The sequence below is a fragment of the Ranitomeya variabilis genome, chromosome 7, assembly GCF_051348905.1.
Source record: "Ranitomeya variabilis isolate aRanVar5 chromosome 7, aRanVar5.hap1, whole genome shotgun sequence".
Lineage (NCBI taxonomy): Eukaryota > Metazoa > Chordata > Amphibia > Anura > Dendrobatidae > Ranitomeya > Ranitomeya variabilis.
In genome coordinates this window covers 177,532,394-177,555,789 of record NC_135238.1, presented here as the reverse complement: position 1 = coordinate 177,555,789, position 23,396 = coordinate 177,532,394, and the positions used below count along the sequence as shown (strand labels likewise).

Here is a 23,396-nt window from a genome sequence, read left to right as displayed (position 1 = left end):
CAGCAGGACTTGGCCCCTGTCCACACTGCCAAAAGTACCAATACCTGGTTTATAAACAACAGTATCACTGTGCTTGATTGGTCAGCAAACTCGCCTGATCTTAACCCTATAGAGAATCTATGGGATATTGTCAAGAGGAAGATGAGAGACACCAGACCCAACAATGCAGACGAGCTGAAGGCTGCTATCAAAGCAACCTGGGCTTCCATAACCCCTCAGCAGTGCCACAGGCTGATCGCCTCCATGCCACGCCACATTGATGCAGTAATTGATGCAAAAGGAACCCAACCAAGCATTGAGTGCATTTACTGAACATACATTTCAGTAGACCAACATTTCGGATTTTAAAATCATTTTTCAAACTGATGTTATAAAGTATTCTAATTTACTGAGAGATGACTTTTGGGGATTTCATTGGCTGTAAGCCATAATCACCAACATTAACAGAGATAAATAATTGAAATAATCACTCTGTGTGTAATAACTCTATATAAAATCTGTTTCGTTTTTTGTACTGAAGAACTGAAATAAATTAACTTTTTGATGATATTCTAATTTAGTGAGAAGCACTTGTATATTATTTTAAAGGGAACCTGTCGCCTGATTCATGTTGTCTTTGCAGCATGATTGCAGTTAGGTATATTTTCCTCTGAAACACTGGCGTTTCAGAAAACATATACTTTGAAGAAGCCGGTGACCATAGCTGGAACAGAGACTGAATCTATTCTCTGTCCTCTTTATCTACCGCTGCTCCAGGTGATTGACTGCTCGCTCGCTATGGGAGAGACCTGTCAATCACCTGTAGCAATTTTGGACCAGCCTGAACTCTCCCTCTCATCTCCTGCCGATCTTTAATTTCTCTTTTCTTTAAAACGTCATAGAAAAATGAGTGTCTGCAATCTTGAAGCCAGGCTCTGATTCATGCTGCCCGCAGTTTGGGCAGCATGAATCGGGCGACAGGTTCCCTTCAAGAAATGAAACCTGAAATGTTTTTATTTTTTTATAGCAGAGAGGTGAGCTGTGACCATCAACTATTATCAGTGGCGTATTCTGTGTTATCTACCTACAGTGCCTTTCATTATAATCTTGGCTGTGATAAGATCACTACTAAATATGCTAAATATCTCTACAAAACAGGCAATAGCCTATTATGATGCTTAGTGATCAGAGTGAAAACTGCAACATTACAGAAATCACTACAAATTCTTGAAGCATGTTTAATAAAAACAACAAAAACTTTCCTGAAATAATGTCATTTTCTAGAGATACTTCCCTTTTTTCCCTGCTTACACAAGGGGCACTCAGTGCATAGAAATGTGTGCCGCTACCATTGAACTCTATGGAAGTTCTCTCTTTTTTTTTTCTCCTTAAAGGGACTCTGTCGGCACCGAATGACTGTTGAAACCAAGTGCAGGTGCTTGATGATTTATATACACCTTCCCACCTGCTTGGTTTCCCTCTATCTCTGCCCTTCTCTGGATCTATGAAGCCAGAGCTGTCAAAGTAAAAGGGTCGTGGCGATTGAGGGAAAACAAGCATTTGTGAAGGTGTATATAAATGACTGGCTCCACTATGAAGTATCGAGCGGCAGGACTTGGTTTGAACAGTCATTTTATGCTGAATGAGTCCCTTTAATTGTGTCTTCAGGAAAGTGAAATGGCCCTACATCAGGAATCCGGTGTTTGCACCCTGGACCTTTTTGCACCCCAGCAGTGTCATTGGTTTTTCTTTTGCCGTCATTCAGGCATAAGCAAATTTTCTCATGCTTGAAAAAAAGGACTGATTTACCGCATTGTTTTTCTTGTATGCAATTAAAAAAAGTGTAAGTTTATTCTACTTATTGCTATGTTGGGAGTCTGTCAGCATGTTTTGCTGTGTACTCTTAGAGTAGCATGATATAGAGGCAGATAACCTGATTCCAGGGCTGAATCACTTACTGAACTGCTTGTTGTAGCTTTCATAGAATCCTGTTTTGTCTGTTGTAGCAGTGCTCAGAATGCTGAGCTGTGTATAACCCCGCCCACACCACAGATTCTCGGCTTCCTGGGTCTACTGTTTATTTCAGTGAGCTGCCAATCAGCGGTGGCGGCGGGATTACATAGATCGGTTGGACTGCCTGTCACGTGACACCTAGTCCTGCCGTGATAATCTCCTGCTGATAAAACACTGATTATATTGAAACTACAGCAAGCTGCTGAGCATGACACATCCCTGGAATCCGGCTCATTATGTTGCCCTTTGATTAAATAGCAAAAACCTGCTGACAGATTAAAAATGGACAGCACACGGCACGTTGTGTATGGATGGCATCTGCGTGCTTTTTGTAATATTCACAGGCCCATAGTTGTATGGATGGCTGCTTTTGATCCTTGACTCATTGCTAGACACATGATCCTCAAAAAAAGTCACATGTGAATAGTCCCATAAACTATCATGCATACATGTTAAAAACACAGAACTCTTATGTGAAAAATGACACCATCTCTACATACATATACATTTAATTATCTGTTTGTTTATGTGGGGTGGATGTGCACTCGTGTTTTGGTTTTTTTTTTTTACATATTTCATTGGACATTGTAACACAAATACCTGCAATAATGGAGCATAATTGGACTGTCCAATCATTGCTGTTTGCAAGTATGAATTGTGATTGGTGTAGAAAGCTTGTAATCATCTGGCAGGGTAATAATGGAATCTATTGGAGTGATCAAGGTCCCTATTTACACCAAGCAATTACTCTAAACAGGACATGTACCATAATCTGAACGTCCATTCTCCTTCATGTCGCCATGAAGTAATACATGATGAGCTAAGAATTGGTGGAAAGGTCTGCGGAGTTACCGCCCCTGGCCCTGCTCGCTGCTCCTGGTACTGAATGCTCCTCTCGTTACCCCTCTAACCTCTTGTCTCTTTTGTAGGGTATGCTACTGAAACGAAGTGGGAAATCCCTAAATAAGGAATGGAAGAAGAAATATGTAACGCTGTGTGACAATGGAGTCCTCACCTATCACCCCAGTTTACATGTAAGTGCAGCGCTTCTCTCCATATTCTGTGTACAACCATTTCCATCCTCTGTACACATCAGTGTTTATTGCTATGGTGGTTTTCTTACGGTGATGGTTCTTGTTTCAGCAGACAGCTCCATCCTCACCGGTTGTCCCTCTGTATAACCACTGACCAATGTACCAATGTCTGCTGTATCACGATTCCACTGTAACCACTGATACTGTGCCGACATGTTTTTTTAATTATTATTTAAAGGCTTTCTTGGCATCTGTATTATTGTTTGTTTTTCTATTCTGTTCTCTGAAAAAAAAAATCAAAAATGCCAATGTTGGGTCTGTCACATGGCAGACCCCGATAGGCAGTGACATAACTAGAGTCCAATGGGCCCCGGTACAAGATTTGGACACCTCTGGTCAAAATTTATGTTATTGTGAACAGCTAAACAAGTTGCTGATGAAATGATCTCTGAAAAGCTTAAAGATTACACATTTGCTTTGTATTTTAGGCAAAATTGTGTATGTTTTCATCTTTTACATTTTAAAAATGACAAAATTGAAAACGGTCTGATGCAAAACTTTGGGTGCCATTGGAGATTTGTGTGCTCAGATAACTTTGACCAAGGTTTCAGACTTTAATTAGCCTGTTAGTGTTTAGGGTATGTGCACACGTTGCGGATTTCTTGCAGAAAATTCCTGAAGAAAACCGGAAATTTTCTGCAAGAAATCCGCATTTTTTTTTTTGCGTTTTTTTTCCGTTTTTTTCGCGTTTTTTTAGCATTCTGCAAGCGTAATTAGCTTGCAGAATGCTAAAGTTTTCCCTGCGATCTGTAGCATCGCTTGGAAAACTGACTGACAGGTTGGTCACACTTGTCAAACATAGCGTTTGACAAGTGTGACCAACTTTTTACTATAGATGCTGCCTATGCAGCATCTATAGTAAAAGATAGAATGTTTAAAAATAATAAAAAAAATAAAAAAATGCTTATACTCACCCAGACATCTCACCGGCGTCCGTTCCGTATAGCTGGTCTGTGCGCACAGGACCTCCCGTGACGTCACGGTCACGTGAGCGGTCACATGACCGCTCACGACCAATCACAGGACAGTGACGTCATTCGGCGAGGTCCTTCAGCGCACACCAGGTACAGAAACCGAACGGCAGCGTGCGAGGAGGCGGCAAGACATCGAGGGTGAGTATAGGACTGTTTATTATTTTATTTCTTATTTTTTGACCACTTATATGGTGCCCAGTGCGTGGAGGAGAGTCTCCTCTCCTCCACCCTGGGTACCAACCGCATATAATCTGCTTACTTCCCGCATGGTGTGCACAGCCCCGTGCGGGAAGTAAGCAGATCAATGGACCCCTAGGTGTGCGGAATCCCTGCAATTCCGCATTTTTAATGAACATGTTGCTTTTTTTTCCGCTATGCGATTTTTTCGCGGAAAAAATCGCAACATTTGCACAAAAAATGCGGAATACCCTGTAAATAATAGGAGGCTTATGTAAGCGTTTTTTTTCGCGTTTTTATCACGTTTTTATAGCGAAAAAACGCGAAAAAAACGCTAACAATCCTGAACGTGTGCACATGGCCTTAGGGCTTGCTCACTATCATCGTTAGGAAAGGCCAGATAATGCACATTTCTGAACTTTTGAAAAACTCAGCCTCCTCTAACCTTATGCCAAAAAGCAGCAGCCATCAGAAGAAAACCTGTTTTGCATCCTCACCATATAATGTGGTGTCAGCAGTAATCAAAATTACCGTATATACCCGAGCATAAGCCGACCCAAGTATAAGCCGAGGCACCTACTTTTGCAACAGAAAACTGGGTAAGCTTATTGACTCTTATATATGGTAAGTCGGGTATGCATTGTCCTCTCATCCCTGTCCTGCTATGCATGGCTCCCCTTCCCTGTCCTGGTATGAATGCCTCCCTGTCATTGTATACATGCCTCTCCCTTCCCTGTCCTGGTATGAATGCCTCCCCGTCCTTGTCTGCATGCCTCCTCTGTCCCTGTCATTGTATACATGCCTCTCCTGTTCAGTCCCTGTATGCATGCCTCTCCTGTTCAGTCCCTGTATGCATGCCTCCCAGTTCCGTCCCTGTATGCATGCCTCCCCCGTTCTGTCCCCCTGTCTGCATGCCTCCCAGTTCCGTCCCTGTATGCATGCCTCCCCGTTCTGTCCCCCTGTCTGCATGCCTCCCCCTTCCCTGTCCTGGTATGCATGCCTCCCCCTTCCCTGTCCTGGTATGAATGCCTCCCCGTCCTTGTCTGCATGCCTCCTCTGTCCCTGTCATTGTATACATGCCTCTCCCTTCCCTGTCCTGGTATGAATGCCTCCCCGTCCTTGTCTGCATGCCTCCTCTGTCCCTGTCATTGTATACATGCCTCTCCTGTTCAGTCCCTGTATGCATGCCTCCCAGTTCCGTCCCTGTATGCATGCCTCCCCCGTTCTGTCCCCCTGTCTGCATGCCTCCCAGTTCCGTCCCTGTATGCATGCCTCCCCCGTTCTGTCCCCCTGTCTGCATGCCTCCCAGTTCCGTCCCTGTATGCATGCCTCCCCCGTTCTGTCCCCCTGTCTGCATGCCTCCCCCTTCCCTGTCCTGGTATGCATGCCTCCCAGTTCCATCCCTGTATGCATGCCTCCTTATTCCCTATCCCTGTGTGCATGTTTCCTATTAAAAAAAAAAGAAAAACATCATACTCGCCTACCTGGGTGCTGGCACTGCATGTCGTTCTGCCCTCCGGCGCCTGCTTGCAGCTCTTCCAAGCCTGACGTATCTTGGAAGCAAGTTCTATGGACTGATGAAGTTACAGTAAAATGGAACTCCTTGGCCGCAATGATCAAATGTATGGGTGGAGAAAACGGCACAGAATTTCTCGACAACTGTTAAGCAGGGGAGTGAATCAGTCATGCTTCGGGGTTGTGTTACTGCCAATGGCACAGGGAACATTTCACAGGTAGAGGGAAGAATGAATTCAATGAAATTTCAGTAAATTCTTGATGCAAACATAACACCATCTGTAAAAAAAAAAAAAAAAAAAAAGCAAAGCTGAAGTTGAAAAGAGGATGGTCTCTACAAATGGATAATGATCCTAAACACATGTAAAAATCCAAAATAGAGTACCTCAAAAGGCACAAGCTGAAGATTTTGCTATGGCCTTCACAGGCCCTCTGAACATCATTGAAATTCTGTGGCTAGACCTCAAAACAGAAGAATTTTCCAAGGAAGAATAAATGAAAATCCTTCAAACAAGAATTGAAAGACCCTTGGCTGGCTACAAAAAGAATTTACAAGCTGTGCTACTTGCAAAAGGGAGTGCTATAGGTACTAACCATACAGGGTGCCCAAACATTTGCATTGGCCCATTTTCCTTTTTATAATTTTTAAAATGTAAAAAATGAAAATATACATATATTTTTTGCCTAAAATACAAAGGAAATGTGTCATCTTTAAATTTAAACCTTGTAGACATCATTTCATCTTCAACTTGCTTAACTGTTCAATAACTGTAATTTTAACCAGGAGTGCCCAAACGTTTACATGTCACTGTATATTTCATCCATCCTGGTATATATGTTCCCCTTCCTGGTCTCATCCTGGTATATATCCTCCATCCTGATATATGTCCCATCCTGGTATATATGTCTCTGTTCCTGGTCCTCGTCCTGATCTATATGTCCCCCATCCTGGTATATTTGTTCTGGTATATATATCCCAAATCCTGGTAAATATATGTCCCATGTCCTGGTCTATATATCCCCCATCCTGTTATATATATTCCTTATCCTGGCTCCATCCAGATATATATATATATATATATATATATATATATATATATATATATATATATATATATATATATATATATATATATATATATATATATATATATATATATATATACATACACATACATACATACACACATATATATATATATATATATATATATATATATACAGTTAGGTCCATATATATTTGGACAGAGACAACATTTTTCTAATTTTGGTTATGGACATTACCACAATGAATTTTAAACAAAACAATTCAGATGCAGTTGAAGTTCAGACTTTCAGCTTTCATTTGAGGGTATCCACATTAAAATTGGATGAAGGGTTTAGGAGTTTCAGCTCCTTAACATGTGCCACCCTGTTTTTAAAGGGACCAAAAGTAATTGGACAATTGACTCCAATGCTATTTCATGGACAGTTGTGGGCAATCCCTTCGTTATGTCATTTTCAATTAAGCAGATAAAGGGCCTGGAGTTGATTTGAGGTGTGGTGTTTGCATTTGGAAGGTTTTGCTGTGAAGTAAACGCGGTCAAAGGAGCTCTCCATGCAGGTGAAACAAGCCATCCTTAAGCTGCGAAAACAGAAAAAACCCATCCGAGAAATTGCTACAATATTAGGAGTGGCAAAATCTACAGTTTGGTATATCCTGAGAAAGAAAGAAAGCACTGGTGAACTCATCAATGCAAAAAGACCTGGGTGCCCACGGAAGACAACAGTGGTGGATGATCGCAGAATAATCTCCATGGTGAAGAGAAACCCCTTCACAACAGCTAACCAAGTGACCAACACTCTCCAGGAGGTCGGCGTATCAATATCCAAATCTACCATAAAGAGAAGACTGCATGAAAGTAAATACAGAGGGTTCACTGCACGGTGCAAGCCACTCATAAGTGTCAAAAATAAAAAGGCTAGACTGGACTTTGCTAAAAAACATCTAAAAAAGCCAGCACAGTTCTGGAATAACATTCTTTGGACAGATGAAACCAAGATCAACCTCTACCAGAATGATGGTAAGAGAAAAGTATGGCGAAGGCGTGGTACAGCTCATGATCCACAGCATACCACATCATCTGTAAAACACGGCGGAGGCAGTGTGATGGCTTGGGCATGCATGGCTGCCAGTGGCACTGGGTCACTAGTGTTTATTGATGATGTGACACAGGACAGAAGCAGCCGAATGAATTCTGAGGTATTCAGAGACATACTGTGTGCTCAGATCCAGCCAAATGCAGCAAAACTGATTGGTCGTCGTTTCATACTACAGATGGACAATGACCCAAAACATAAAGCCAAAGCAACCCAGGAGTTTATTAAAGCAAAGAAGTGGAATATTCTTGAATGGCCAAGTCAGTCACCTGATCTCAACCCAATTGAGCAGCATTTCACTTGTTAAAGACTAAACTTCAGACAGAAAGGCCCACAAACAAACAGCAACTGAAAACCACCGTAGTGAAGGCCTGGCAGAGCATCAAAAAGGAGGAAACACAGCGTCTGGTGATGTCCATGAGTTCAAGACTTCAGGCAGTCATTGCCAACAAAGGGTTTTCAACCAAGTGCTAAAAATTAACATTTTATTTAAAATTATTGAATCTGTCCAATTACTTTTGGTCCCTTTAAAAACAGGGTGGCCCATGTTAAGTAGCTGAAACTCCTTAACCCTTCATCCAATTTTAATGTGGATACCCTCAAATGAAAGCTGAAAGTCTGAACTTCAACTGCATCTGAATTGTTTTGGTTAAAATTCATTGTGGTAATGTCTATAACCAAAATTAGAAAAATGTTGTCTCTGTCCAAATATATATGGACCTAACTGTGTATATATATATATATATATATATATATATATATATATATATATATATATATAAATAATCAGGATGGAGCAAGGTATATGTCCCGCGTTCTTCCGCTGTTCTTTAATGCATAGAAAAAACTAAGCAATTCTACTCCCCTTCCATTTGTTTCCCCACCGCTCGGCGTCCTCTTCTGCAGCCAGTAATCTCCAGCGTGCAAGCGACAGAAGCGCATGGTGTCACTGCCATGTGCTCCCAGTCACGTGCATGCTGATGTCTGCTGCCGGCCTCTGGTTGGCTGGCAGCCTGTATTGCCGTGCACTGACCAGATTAGTCTCTGCGCCACAATACACTTTAACAGATCCTCAGACGCACATCCAGTTGAAGTTTGTGCTGGCGTCAGCGGGACACTCTCACACGCACGAGCCCGGTGGTGACCTCTGTGCTGCATGCTGGACTATATTTCCTGCAGTGAGCACCGGAGCCTCTGACATAGATGTGACAGACCCGTAGGGAATATTCTCCTATGTACATGATCCTACAAAACTTCCAAAGTATTTCACTGAGTAGGTATACAGTGGTGTATGTCACGCACTGACTCCCACAGTAGAAACCATATACCACTAGTGTTTTTTTTCAGTGGGTCTTTCTGTATAGTTAAGTGTAGTGGGCTGCACTTTCCTACACACACACACACCTGGCCGGTGTATACCTCCAGGACACTGTTTTGGCGTATACTCTATGCTTGAGGGTTTATGAATACATGTCAGGAGCTCCGCAGTGTATGCACCTCCGCTATAGTAGTAGTGAGTAGTTAGCAGCGATCATACATCTGCCACCAAGTGACATTGTTATTGGCGAGTTCTGCATTTTAGCTCTGACTGCTGCACGTCAGTTTTTCTCGTACAAGCGCTGTCTGTGTTTTTGACGGGATGGTGCTTGTATTTATGACATAGGGCTGTTCACATATATGATTTTTTTTTTCCTTGGACCAAGCAGTCCATGCAAAATCGCAGAGACCGCTCCATCCTATTATTGGATCAAAATCGACAATGCAAGTCCATGCGTCTGTGACAAAATCACAAAGCAGTGAGCCATGTCTGATTTTCACAAACTGTTAAAAGAAAATGGAGAAACTTTTTTTTTTTTGTTTTTTTATGTGTGAGAAAAATTTGACACTCGGATGAAATGATGATAAAAATCACTGGTGATAGTTGGTCTGTTTTTTTCGTACCCGGAAATAACCTTTTAATGAGGCCTTAGGCTATGTTCACACATTCAGGATTTGCTGCAGATTCACGTTCAGATTTCACACCATAAATCTGCAGAAATTTACAGTAGAATGTTTTTGTTTTGTTTTTTAAATCCAAAAGCAAAAAAAAAAGAGATAGAACCTGTATCCGAACACGCTGCAGATGTACAAAAATACAGCGTGCTTATTCATGTGTAGATTTTCACTATGCAGTTCTCCCGCCTCTTTCATTTCCAAGTCGGAGGGGTCCATTGGACTCTAGTTGTACAGATCCAGCATAGTGTCATGGCTTCCGTCATGAAAACATCTAATATTCCATGTGCTTGGTCAGATAGCAGGCTCCTTATAGTGGACAACTGGTAGTCACAATTTTTGGTTGACTAGCAAATTGATAGATTGCAGAGGTTGAGAATAATTTTATAGCTGCATTATACAGAGATTTGCAAATGTTTTTCTTTGACTTTTTATTGTATTCATGATGAAATAGCTTTGAAATCAACTAGAGCCACCAAATCTCGTAAAGAGTAGCGCTCAGCGGGTCAGTGGAAGGTATATGAGCCTTTAGAGCGCTCTGCATGCACTTGAGCAGGAGCTGAGCGCCTCCGCCTGTTGAGCAGCGCGCTCCAGAGCAGTTTTTGTTGCACCATCGTTGGGGCTGTTACAGTCTGGACCCCTAACTGCTGGACATATGTTGAATGTAGAATGTACTAGAGGGAGTCTTTCAGCAAAAAATGACTTTTAAGCTATGTGCACACGTCAGGATTTCTTGCAGACATTTCCTGAACAAAACCGGACATTTTCTGCAAGTAATCCGCATGTGTATTTTTCGCATTTTTCTTGCGTTTGTTGCACGATTTTTTGCGTTTTTTTTCCTGAGGTTCCCAATGCATGCAATAATATAATGGGAAATCCGCAAAAAATCCGCAAAATTAATGAACATGCTGCGTTTTTTACCGCGATGCGGTTTTTTTTTTTCACGGGAAAAAACACAACATATGCACAAAAATTGCGGAATGCATTATATATGATGGGATGCATATGTATGCATTTTTTAAGCGTTTTTATCGCGTTTTTATAGCGAAAAAACTCGAAAAATCCTCACCGTGTGCACATAGCCTAAAACACGTTATCTAGCCTACATAACCCTAATAAAAATTTTAACTTCAGTGTCCAGATCCATGTTTGTGTTTGCTGGAAATAGCTATTTATGGTCAAGAAAATCCGTGCACCTTCCCTCCTTCTTTTGTCTGTTTTGGCCATTCCAAGGGTGCACCAAGTGCCTCATTGACATAATTGAGTAAAGAACGATATCTGGCAAATGCAATAACGGATTTGGACACTAAGGGTATGATTTTTATTAGGACTTTGTCACCCTCAAGGTGTTGTGCTTGGTTTGATCAGTCATTTATGTGCCGGATTACTCTCTTTAAAAAGAAAAAATAATAGGACCCCTTTAATTGAAGGAATACTTTTTTTAGCTTCAGCCCAATATCCGTATTTCACAAATATACCTTAGGCCAAGTACAAATAAATAAAAATGCATCTGAGCAAAGAATGTATGTTAAGGTATGTCCATACAAGGTTTTTTCAAGTGGTGAAAACTGTGTCTTTCAATCAGTAGACGCTTCGGGAAACTCTCCTTTTCTCTAGAATTTTGTAAACATGAAGCGTCTTAGTGGTTTTTAGTTGCTTCCTGGGTCCTTTTTCAACATTTTTGACTGCCAGCATATTTTTATTTTTTGTGTGTTTCCTGTGTTTTTAGGCCGTAGAGTTTTTGTTTTGCTGCCTTATTCCTGTGTTTTGGGTGTTTGTGTATAACTCTTATCAAAAACTTAAAAAAAAAAACAAAAACAAAAAAAAAAAAAACTGCGTTTTTTGAAGCAAAAATGCTCAAGATGCCCAGGTGTTGTCTGGGTGTCTTGTGCATCTTCCCAGTGACTTCTTCTGTTGTAAAGTACAGAGCGTCCTCAGGGAGGAAACACTTAAGCAATGCTCCACTTCACTTCTTTTAAGCACTTGGAGTCTTTGGAAACCTGGAACCATTATAAGATGCTCAAAAACCTGAACATAAGAACAGCAAGTCGTTTTTACATAGAAATAAATATGCAATTTTGGTTTTCAGTGTTATGATAGAGATTTTTTCAGGCAGATTTCAGAGCGGTTTCCAGCAAAGACAAAATTATAAACAACCTCTACTTTTACTTGTTAACAGCTGGTTGGAGAATATTAAGGCTATGTGCACACGTTGCGGATTAGGCTTAGGAATTTCTGGTGCTGATTCTGCCTCTCCTGGCAGAAAACGCACCTGCGGTTTTCGTGCGGTTCCGCAACGTTTTATTGCGCGTTTTTGCTGCGGTTTTCTTGCGGATTTGCTGCGTTTTTTACCCCTGCGGTTTTCTATAATGGAGTGGGTACAAAAACGCTGCAGATTCACAAAAAAGAAGTGACATGCTACTTCTTTTAAACCGCAGCGGATTTTCCGCAAAGTGTGCACAGCATTTTTTTTTTTCTCCTTGATTTACATTGTACTGTAAATCAATTACGGATCTGCAGCGTTTCTGCACTGCAAAAGACGCTGCGGATCCGCAGAGAATCCACAACGTGTGCACATACCCTAAAACTTAACCTTTATTAATTCAATTAAAAATATATATATAAAGTGCGGGAAACAAGTGCAAGAAAAGTGCTTGTGCTTCAACCATAAGTGCAGCATAAAAACCAAACAAGTAACAATTGCACATACCGCGTATCTACTTAAAGAGCAATGGTTCCAATCATTATGCCAGGATACTAAATCTGTTTCCTGCAAATCAGAGATCCCTCTTTTTTGGGGTCTCCGTATGCTCAGTCACACCATAGAAATGCCACTATATTTAATACCCGCTTTGTAAGTACAACAAAGCCACATGAAAAAATATCTGCATATATAGGTATCAGCGCAGTCAATATCTGACCTTCAGTTGCGCTTTTATTGTGCGGTCAGATTGGGCACCGCCAAAAATACGCAAGCGCCCCTTATGGTGTTTGCGTGGTAGTGCAACATCTATGCAAGCTCAAAATATTTCAATACCATACATTATATATTATCCCAGACTCAGTCACCAGAATACATAGTACCTCCCACCGGGGGCAGGCATGTTCAGTATATGACGCGAGTGGGTATATTTCTTTAAAGCAAGGTTTTTATACTCATCTTCAGGACCAGATATTTCAACCGGTGCCTTTATCCGAGTATCCAGGTTCTCATATCGGGCATTGGTCTGTGCTTTGCCATGCCGTCCGAGCCTTTCGGCAGTTAATGTCTCCCTACGCGTTTCGTCTTTCAACTCATCAGGGGGGTGGCGACATCAAATCTATAGTAAACGAGCATTGCTGAATTCACGATCTCCTTACTTGTCTTAAATAGACTCCATGCATATTCCCACATCGCGTGGTTCCGGACGCCGGCAAATCACTTCCGGTGTTCGAAATGCTCATGTGCCGGGATGTATACATCACATCCGGGACTTGAGCCACAAGCGGCGAGCCTTGAAGCGCTCACATCATCTCTGGCTGCTAATCACATGAGCAAATGTGTTGTACCGCTGACGTATTGCTCATGTGACCCCTGCCGGTACATCGCGATAATGCGGCAGACAAAAAAATTGCTGTCGCACTATTGCATTCATCCAGGTGGGTACTTATCCTTCACCACCATAGAAGCTGTCTTGGAACTAAGTTCATATGTGCAGATTTCTTGAAAATCCCTAAATAATGTACACCTAACGGGATATTGGCCAAATTACTACACTCATTCAGAGCTATCACAAAAAAGGATTATCACCCAATCACCCGATAAATTATTTCGAATAATATCTAGGAGGTAAAGAATTGTATACACGTAGAAACAATGTTTGGAGTAATAGTATAATGTTTATACATACATATGCACAATCAGTCATTCTTGGGGTGGTGGCCTTTTGGGACACGACGGAACCTCTAAACCACGCATATCTCATACAGGAAGGATAGAAAGGGTGAAACCCTCGACAGAATCCCTCAGATTCCCTATCTATTCAAACCCTACCTACCGCGGAGGTTGGCACCCTAGGAACCTGCGCAATGGCACCCCCACTCAACGACGGCTTTCCCTGCGGGTAGAGTCCCTATTATGTGGCCTACATCTAGAGGAAGGAAGAGAAGTTCAGCTGTTCATTCAAACCATTCAAGCTCATTGTTTACAGCCGGAATATCCACATGCATTCCCTCTGCAGGATGCGTTTGTCCCAGTTACCACCTCTTTGGGACTGGAAAATCTTCTCTATTCCCATAAATTGAACTACTCTCAGATCTTGCTTTAAAGAAATATACCCACTCGCGTCATATACTGAACATGCCTGCCCCGGGTGGGAGGTACTATGTATTCTGGTGACCGAGTCGTGGATAATATATCATGTATGGTATTGAAATATTGTGAGCTTGCATAGATGTTGCACTACCACGCAAACACCATAAGGGGCGCTTGCGTATTTTTGGCGGTGCCCAATCTGACCGCACAATAAAAGCGCAACTGAAGGTCGGATATTGACTGCGCTGATACCTATATATGCAGATATTTTTTCATGTGGCTTTGTTGTACTTACAAAGCGGGTATTAAATATAGTAGCATTTCTATGGTGTGACTGAGCATACGGAGACCCCAAAAAAGAGGGATCTCTGATTTGCAGGAAACAGATTTAGTATCCTGGCATAATGATTGGAACCATTGCTCTTTAAGTAGATACGCGGTATGTGCAATTGTTACTTGTTTGGTTTTTATGCTGCACTTATGGTTGAAGCACAAGCACTTTTCTTGCACTTGTTTCCTGCACTTCATATATATATTTTTAATTGAATTAATAAAGGTTAAGTTTTAATATTCTCCAACCAGCTGTTAACAAGATTTCAGAGCGGACCTGCTCCAAATCCAATTAAAAAAAAAAAACAAGCAAAAACTTTTTGTGTATTTACTGTTATTCTCTTGTCATTCCTGCATTATAAGCTCCTTTTATAAAGAAAGAAAACCACTGCTTATAAGCCAGCCTAGCGCGGCAGGACATGTTTGAGTGATGATTACTGAAGTACGTGGCTCAGTGGTTAGCACTGCAGCTTTGCAGCGCTGGAGTCAAATCTCACCAAGGACAACATCTGCAAGGAGTTTGTATGTTTTCCCCGTGTTTGTATGTGTTTTCTCCGGGTTCTCCAGTTTCCTCCCACATTCCAAAGACATACTGATAGTGAATATAGATTGTGAGCCCCATCGGGGACAGTGATGATAAAGTGTGCAAACTGTAAAGCGCTGCGGAATGTTAGCACTATATAAAAATAAGGATTATTATTATTTATAAGTATTCATATCAAGTTGTGGGATGCTCAGGTCTCCTGCTCACTGCCATATTACGGCTCTGTGCAAGTTGTTGAAGTCTGTACAATTCCAATCCAAAAATAAAAATTAGTGCTGTACCGTATTCATCAGATGCTTTATTGCAAGGATATTTCTACCCTACTTCCAAGGTCTTTTATTTCTGCTATGCAGATCCATACAGAAGCGACATATGGTGCCTACAGCTCGGTAGTATGGGGTTGTAGACTGTGCCGCCATGCAGTGGTAGCAATACCAACATGTGTGTCCAGACTGGTGCAGCAGAAAACTGCACCACAATAAAAAAAAAAATCCACAGAAAAAACTAAATATAAATACTTGCAGGGTTGCTTCGAATGCTTCTGCAGGATGTTCTTTCTATTTTCATTATACCAAATCTACAAAACCAGCACATGGGACATGATGAGTCTCCTAGATTACAACAGCTGGAATCAGATGCCGCCATGTTATGTCAGGAAGCTTCTTGTGACTGGTCCAGTTCTGCTCTCGGCAGTAAATGTATGGCTCACAGTCACATCCGCGTTCTATCCGTGCGTTTCATGGATAGTACACACACGTACTATAGTCTGAAGCTGTTCATGTGTCTGTGTACATCGCGGAGCACAAGTCAGCAAAAATAATCACACACACGTTTGTTTTTGATCTGAGCTGCGATTCACAATTGTCCATAGAAGTTTACGGGGCCATGAAAGCCAGTGATGGTACAAATCACCATCTGTGCACTGTCCATGTGCTGTCTGGTTTTCAATATTATAGTGCATAGGAGAAGCAGTTTATTTTTTTCATCCATGAAAATCACTGATGAAACTCTGGTAAAAGCTAAAACACTGATGAAAACTGGATCCAAAACACTGATGAAACTCATATTTGACAAAACATGTTACTTGTGAGTGCAGCAGATATTTCTTTTCTGCCTTTTTAATTTTTGTGCTTTTGTTGTGTTCAACCATTTTTTGTGCCTTTTTATACTACTGTATTGATATAGCAGTTATTTTAAGAAGATGTGAGTGCTGGCTATCGTTTGGACTGTTACTGATGAAACTCAGTTTTTTTTACATTCCAGAAAAATGACAGATATCTGAATAATCCCTTATGGGGAGGTGAATTCTATCTTCTCGATTGCTTTGCATCTGCTGATGTACCGTAGTTATTGCTTCACTGGTAACTTTTTCTTTGCATGTAAGTTTAGGGTGTTTGTGACCTCCTGAGTGTGTCTTGATGCTGTTTGGGTGCATTAAGCCTATATTTGGCGTTTCATGTGTTGAAGTGTTAATTTGTGTCCTGGCCGGTGCATCCCGCTGATTGGCTGGAACTAGAAGGCTTCAGTTGTGACGCGCTAGCAAACTGCCCCCTCCTCAGGTGAACAACTCCACGAGCTCTTCATTACATCCTTGTCAAAACTGAAAAATTCTCTAATCAACAGCAATCTGTCCGCGGCCCCCCGGACCGCTGGCGGTGTCCCCCCTCTCTATCTGCTCAGTGGCGCTCACGTCTCCAGGCTGCTGATTACATTAGGCTAAGCTGCAGAGGAAATGAACCGTGTCTTATTTAGGTGCAAGTAGCTCCCACGTAGCCAGGGCCTGGGGCACTTCTAGAGCATTTTATGGCATTAAAATTAGTGTTGCTTCCCTCCGTGCTGCTGCGTGTAATGCCTTAAACGCAATAAGCAAAAGGCGAGCGAGCCCCCGCTTCTCTCCCTCTTATGCCAAGAGGTTATGGGTTTTTCTTTTTTTTTTTCTTTTTTCCCCCATGTCGGAAAACCTTGGTCAGGGAGGGGCAGCACAGCCTAAGATATGGGATTAAAAAAAACACTTGTATTAATGCAATCCTGAGCAAATATGAGAAAAATGACCCTTACGTGAGAATGTAACTGTAGGATCCAGATCATATCACAGCGATGGTGCATTGGAAGTCATCCTGCAAGCGTCCAAGGAGATTAAATAAAGGTACAGTGATGTATGTACAACAGATGAATTATTTAATACATATGTCCGTTTTATATACTGTGCAATGCAGGCCGTGAATGCGATCAGAGGGGCACTGTCTGTGGTATTGCCTTTCCCTATACGCTGGAGAACCCCAAGTTTGTGAAGGCACAGCAGACTGCAGCACGCTATTGTCTTATTTCTCCCGTCTGCACCAGCTAATTGTTGCGGCTTTAAGAAACTGCCCTGGGGGTGTGATGAAATCTTATACCCCTCCTTACCCTGCAACGAAGGCACTTGCTCCAGTCTCAGAGCCGGGGCCCCCCATGAGATGACTATCATGGGGTGCAAGACGGCAGCCAGACCCCGCGGAGACCCCACTCTCCCAGCAAAGGTTCCCCCCTCCCACCGCGCAGTGTGCGCCACTCTATCTCACCACATCTCATTTGCATCTGGGACATCAATTAGCATGTTTGTTGAGGCTAATTGAATGAAACTCAATCATAGCCCTTAATTGCTTGCCTATGTAAAAAGAAATCACATTAATGCAGCTAATTAAGTGTATGGCAATAAGATGCAACATAATTAGGGGAAGCAATGTTAACCCTTTCCTTCTGGGGAGCGGTGGGGGGCTGGCAACGTATTGTAAAGCAGTATATGTGGCTACATCTGTCTGTGTACCACCTTCTGCAATCTCTCCTGGAGGTAGAAGAGTTATGATGGAAGCACAAGAAGGCGAGAACTCACGTTGAATTTTTAGCATTTCGAGAATTGACCAAAGTTTATAAAATTGTTCTTTTGGGCCGTTTTCTGCAGAGATGCGTTCTTCTGTCTAGGGCCCGGAGGATTATGCTATATCCCCAAATACCATTTTCATGCCTAGTGGGGCGTCTTCAGTTTATTTCCCTCTATCGCTCAGACTTTAGAAAGGCTACTCTGATCAGCATATATCACATGCTGGGCCGCTCTCCATGCTGGAGGTCTCAATAACCGTGTAATACGCAGGACAGGGGCCAGCTTCTCTCGCTGATAATCTCCCCACTTGTGCGGGTTTATTTGTTTCCTATGTTAAGAGATTAGCGACAGAGAGAGCAGAACATGCTAATAGCTTGGCAATTATGGCTGTTTTCTGGTTTTAGAGGGGCAGGATAGGGGCTTGGGAAGGGAGGGGGTTCCTGGAGTAGACCCCAGAGACTTGTTAAATGTCCTTAATCTCACAAGTGTCTGAGCTGCCTCCTTCTCAAGCTTTGTTAAGTGGCCTTGTACCCTGATCTTCTGCTGTTTGCCTCTGATCAGTGATTTTGGATTGATGGTAGTTGGGGGAGAAATCTACATTTGTGAACCAGGACACAGCCTATTACTGGTATTTACATGGAGAAATGAGGCCAGCTTGACAATGCGGACCCTTCAGTGATTATTGAATACACAATACCTATGTGCAAGGAGAATATTGTACATTTCTTTTGTGTTTCAGGTCAAGCGTATGCCTTTTTCAGTTGTTTAGGCCATTTATCTATTTAACCAATCTTTCTTGCAATGTCACACACAGCCTAACATTGCACAGATCTATTATATGCCCCTATGAAAAAATATATATTTTATCTTAAAATAAAAACGTGTTACAGCTCAGTTGTCTTCTTTTGTGGGGTTTTTTTTTAATCGTATTCAGCCATTTTTAGCTGTCTTGACCCAATAGGTGCTGAATCCCAAATGTTAACCACCAAGGGGCAATGTACTAACATAAGGGTTTTCACCCAGCTCTTCACAGACCTCAGTGGTATACCAGTCCTCTCCCACCAGACAACTGCATTTTATAGTAGGTTTGACCACTGGTCCCTGGATGAATTGAGCTTCAAGTCTCTGAAAATATTACAATTCTTCCTGCTTCAAGTTAAGACTCTGTCCAATTCTTCACCATTTGCTCCAGTTGTCCTCATTAAAAAAACAGAAAGACGGAGAACCCTTGAGTTTTGAACGGCCATGTTTTACCTAAACAGAAACTGTATTTCCATGTTGGCCACTTTTTTCATAGTAGGACACTTTCACACCCCTTTTTGCTATATATACCTCCGTAACCCTTGCATGTCATAGGCCTACATTCAACCAGTTGCCAAATTGTGTTCTTGTAGCTTTTGATAGGCTATTAAACAGTTTTTTTTTACCTGTATAAAAGAGTAGTCTGCTGGTCTATGCAAAGGTAACGAATGCTACAGTATGGTTTCACTGAGCCATTTATCCGTAGTACACGTCATGGAATCCTTAGTGTATTCCTCTGAATAATATAGCATGCTACATAATAAAATAAATAAAGTTCCATATAGATCCATTACAAAAATCCCCTGTTGTTCAATCATAGCTGCTGTAAAGAACATTGATTTACATTAGTGTGAATTCCGCCTCTGTGGAAGCATTAAGCATTTTTTTTTGTTCTTACTGATCATGCATTTTATAAGCTTTATTTGAATAACAAAAGATACAATATGTCGCTTACCGGATTACAGAATGTAGTGTTAAAAACCAGGTCTATACAGTTAACCCCCTATAAACATTAGACTGTCAGCCCCCTATAAACATTAGACTAATGTCAGCTGAACTGCGGCAGGATCGTATGACAGTCTAATGTGTATGGGGTCTCCCGACTCTTCCCCGACATCAGCTGTCGGGAGGAAAGACGCTAGGCCCCATACTTCACATTCCTGAAGAACAATCTTTTGTTCTCAAAGAAATAAGCTGCTGACAGAGGAGACTGGTTTCAGAGAGGAATTATCAACCAAACGTTACTGTTTATGGAGGAATTGGGAGAGAAGGCTTGTTTGTCCAACCGTTATGGATGGGGGGCTTTATGTGTGAATGTGTGTTTGAGGGGAAAGTGTTTCCGATTACCGAGTCGTCATCATTACCTGTATATCCAGATTTTCCTCCAGCGAACCTACACCTACTCAAGAGTCCAAAAAATGTAATGTGGAGTTCTGTTTCCAGTTATTTCCCCCATGTCTGCCTAGGAGACTTGAAGGAAACAAGGTGGTCTACAATAAACCACTTTGTCACCTTATCATTTCTGCCGATAGGCTGTGACCAGTAAAGTCCTATTTGTGTTACAGATTGTGCACTGCTGGGGGTCTACCACACGTTGTGGTTAATGTATAGCCAAGATGCTTTTGCTGCATGTTATTTAACCATATCTTGGCCAAACATTAGGTACAACTTGCAGCCTCACCTCTAAATCTGTGTTCACACACAGCGGTCATGCTGCCGCTAAAAACCAAAACAGACCTGTAGCTCTGCAGTTTTTCCATTGTTTTCCAGTCCCATCACTTAATCTTGCAGGGAAACAGTTGTTTGGCCTGGAAAACCGAATGGCCATTACGACAGTCACATTGTTCTGTAGGTGAAACGACTATTTCCCTGCAAGATTAAGTGATTGTGCAGGGAAATAGTGGAAAGGCCACAGCAGCACAGGACTGTTGTGCTTAAAGGTTAAATCCATGTGAAATAATTGTATTCAGAACACTTCTTGATGCTCTTGAACCTTAAGGACCATTTCTTTCTCATTCTGTTTTTGTCACCTTTTATGTACTGTACATAACTCTGCAAGCATGTGCTAGCGCCTATGTAAATGTGTTCTATTCTCCGTCAAATAAAAATCCCTTTTTTTTAGGATTACATGCAGAACGTCCATGGCAAGGAGATTGATCTGCTCAGGACTACAGTGAAGGTTCCAGGGAAGAGGCCTCCACGAGCAACATCATCGTGTGCACCCATTGCCAGTCCTAAAACTAATGGTCTGACCAAAGAGGTCAGCGGGCTGCAGATCTCCCCAAATACAGGTATGGACATGTGTCACACTGAGATGAGTTAGCGTAATTTTCACAGGTCCTGACTTGAGTTTTGCTTTCTTTAGACTGCTTCTTCAGTTTTCGATGAAGCTCAGCTATTTCTGTAATTCCCATGGAGTGTAAATGGAGCGACTGCACATTTGTGCAACAAATGCTCTATTTAAGATCCTTGACATGACACCTTGGTTTTGTGGGAAACCATGATCTAGGAACTGATGGTGCTCAACTCTCAATTTGAAAAGAGCCCATCCGCATTCAAAATAAATTGTATCCGAATGCCCCTTTGGCCAACAACTATTCCTTCAACTTCTCCAAAAACAGTCACCTCTGGTTTAGCCAATCATTTATCCCTTGTCAGTAGGAAGTTGAATTAAGTCACTTCCTACCTGACACCTCAGACGGAAGATTATTTTCAATTAGAGAAAAAGACTTGAGCATTAAAATTCCACATGCCTGACATTTCTTTCCACCACTTTTTTTTTCAAATTCAATGTTTATTCAACATTTTTAACATGTCGATCATAAAGAAGAAATAAGTCAGGTGATAGTAAGGAACATTAACTATGAAGATACATAACGCATACTGTTCAACATACTGTTCAATGGGGGAGTAGGTTATTATCCTTCCACGTGGGAGTGAGCAGACAAGCGTAGGATATAAATTGATAAAATATGGTTATGTCCCACACAATATGACAAGGGATATCAGTTTGCAGCAAGGCGATAAGCATCAGATTCTTGGAATTCAATCCAATCTCTCCATACTACACAGTATTTAACAGCATCTACAGGTGATAAAGCAATCAGGTGTTCCATCCTATTGAGGAACTTAAGAGAACCATTCCGCTAGGGTGAGTGGAGAGCTCCTCTTCCAGTGACGAGGAATAAAGGCCCCGTCTCACATAGCGATTTACCAACGATCACGACCAGCGATATGACCTGGCCGTGATCGTTGGTAAGTCGTTGTGTGGTCGCTGGGGATCTGTCACACAGACAGCTCTCTCCAGCGACCAACGATCAGGGGAACGACTTCGGCATCGTTGAAACTGTCCTCAACGATGCCGAAGTCCCCCTGCAGCACCCGGGTAACCAGGGTAAACATCGGGTTACTAAGCGCAGGGCCGCGCTTAGTAACCCGATGTTTACCCTGGTTACCAGCGTAAAAGTAAAAAATAACAAACAGTACATACTCGCCTTCTGATGTCCGTCAGGTCCCTTGCCGTCTGCTTCCTGCTCTGAGTGCCGTACAGTGAGAGCAGATCACAGCAGTGACGTCACCGCTGCGCTCTCACTGTACGGCGGCTCAGTCAGAGCAGGAAGCAGACGGCAAGGGACACTGAAAGGCGAGTATGTACTGTTTGTTTTTTTGGGTAAACATCGGGTTACTAAGCGCGGCCCTGCGCTTAGTAACCCGATGTTTACCTTGGTTACCAGTGAAGACATCGCTGGATCGGTGTCACACACACCGATTCAGCGATGTCAGCGGGACCTCAACGACCAAAAAAAGGTCCAGGCCATTCCGACACGACCAGCGATCTCACAGCAGGGGCCTGATCGCTGGTACGTGTCACACATAGCGAGATCGCTACTGAGGTCGCTGTTGCGTCACAAAACTAGTGACTCAGCAGCGATCTCGCTAGCGATCTCGCTATGTGAGACGGGGGCTTTACACTTTTGGCTGCTTGTTCGAGGTAGCCTATCGGGGATTTTGATTTTTTTATATTTTGAGAAACTTATTGGTAACATTAAAAGCAATAAAGCCTCGGGGGATTTAGGGACAGAGAGGCCAGTGATCTTCTTGATCAGAAGGACCACTTGTGTCCAGAAATTTTTTATTATAGGACACTTTCACCATATATGTGTCATTGTACCCTCTCCTACGCAACGTCTACCAACCTCTAAACTGGAGGGTACAATCTATGGAGAACTGCCGGTACTTGATGCCATCTAGAGCCCATCTTGAAGTTAGGTCTTCTGGTGCCAATTGAGGTCTTGCGGGGCAATAGGAAACATTTGGCCTATTCTGAATCATCAAAAGGTTTGTCCAACTCCTTTTCCCATGCAGAACTAAACGGCGACCTGTCGCCAGCTGCCTGGGCAATGAGTAGGTTATCCGCCAATTTTTAAAGAGTAAAGTCAATGAGCCCACTGTACATGAAACTGAAACTTTTCATCTGGACAAAATCAGCAGGTTTCTTGTGACTTTAAAGTGTCCTCCTTTTTAAACAAACTTAATATTGTAGTAGACTAGAAAAGTCCAAAGTTTTATGTTTTAGGGTTTGGTTGCCACATAATAGTGAATGGCTTCAAAATACTGTTTTTTGATATTCAGATAAATGCCCTCTCTGATTGCTAAACGGGGACCAGAAAGTGGTGTACCCAGC

General features: G+C 42.2%; 1 protein-coding gene across 8 annotated transcripts in view; it reads left to right on the top strand.

The window, feature by feature from the left end:
• AGAP1 (ArfGAP with GTPase domain, ankyrin repeat and PH domain 1) overlaps positions 1–23,396 on the top strand; it is a 450,161-nt gene that overhangs the window by 337,528 nt on the left and 89,237 nt on the right. For all 8 annotated transcript variants that reach the window (XM_077272354.1, XM_077272355.1, XM_077272357.1 and 5 more), the window contains 2 exons: positions 2,922–3,026; positions 20,835–21,003. In XM_077272354.1, the coding sequence (XP_077128469.1) occupies positions 2,922–3,026; positions 20,835–21,003 (274 nt within the window). The remainder of the gene's footprint in view (positions 1–2,921; positions 3,027–20,834; positions 21,004–23,396) is intronic.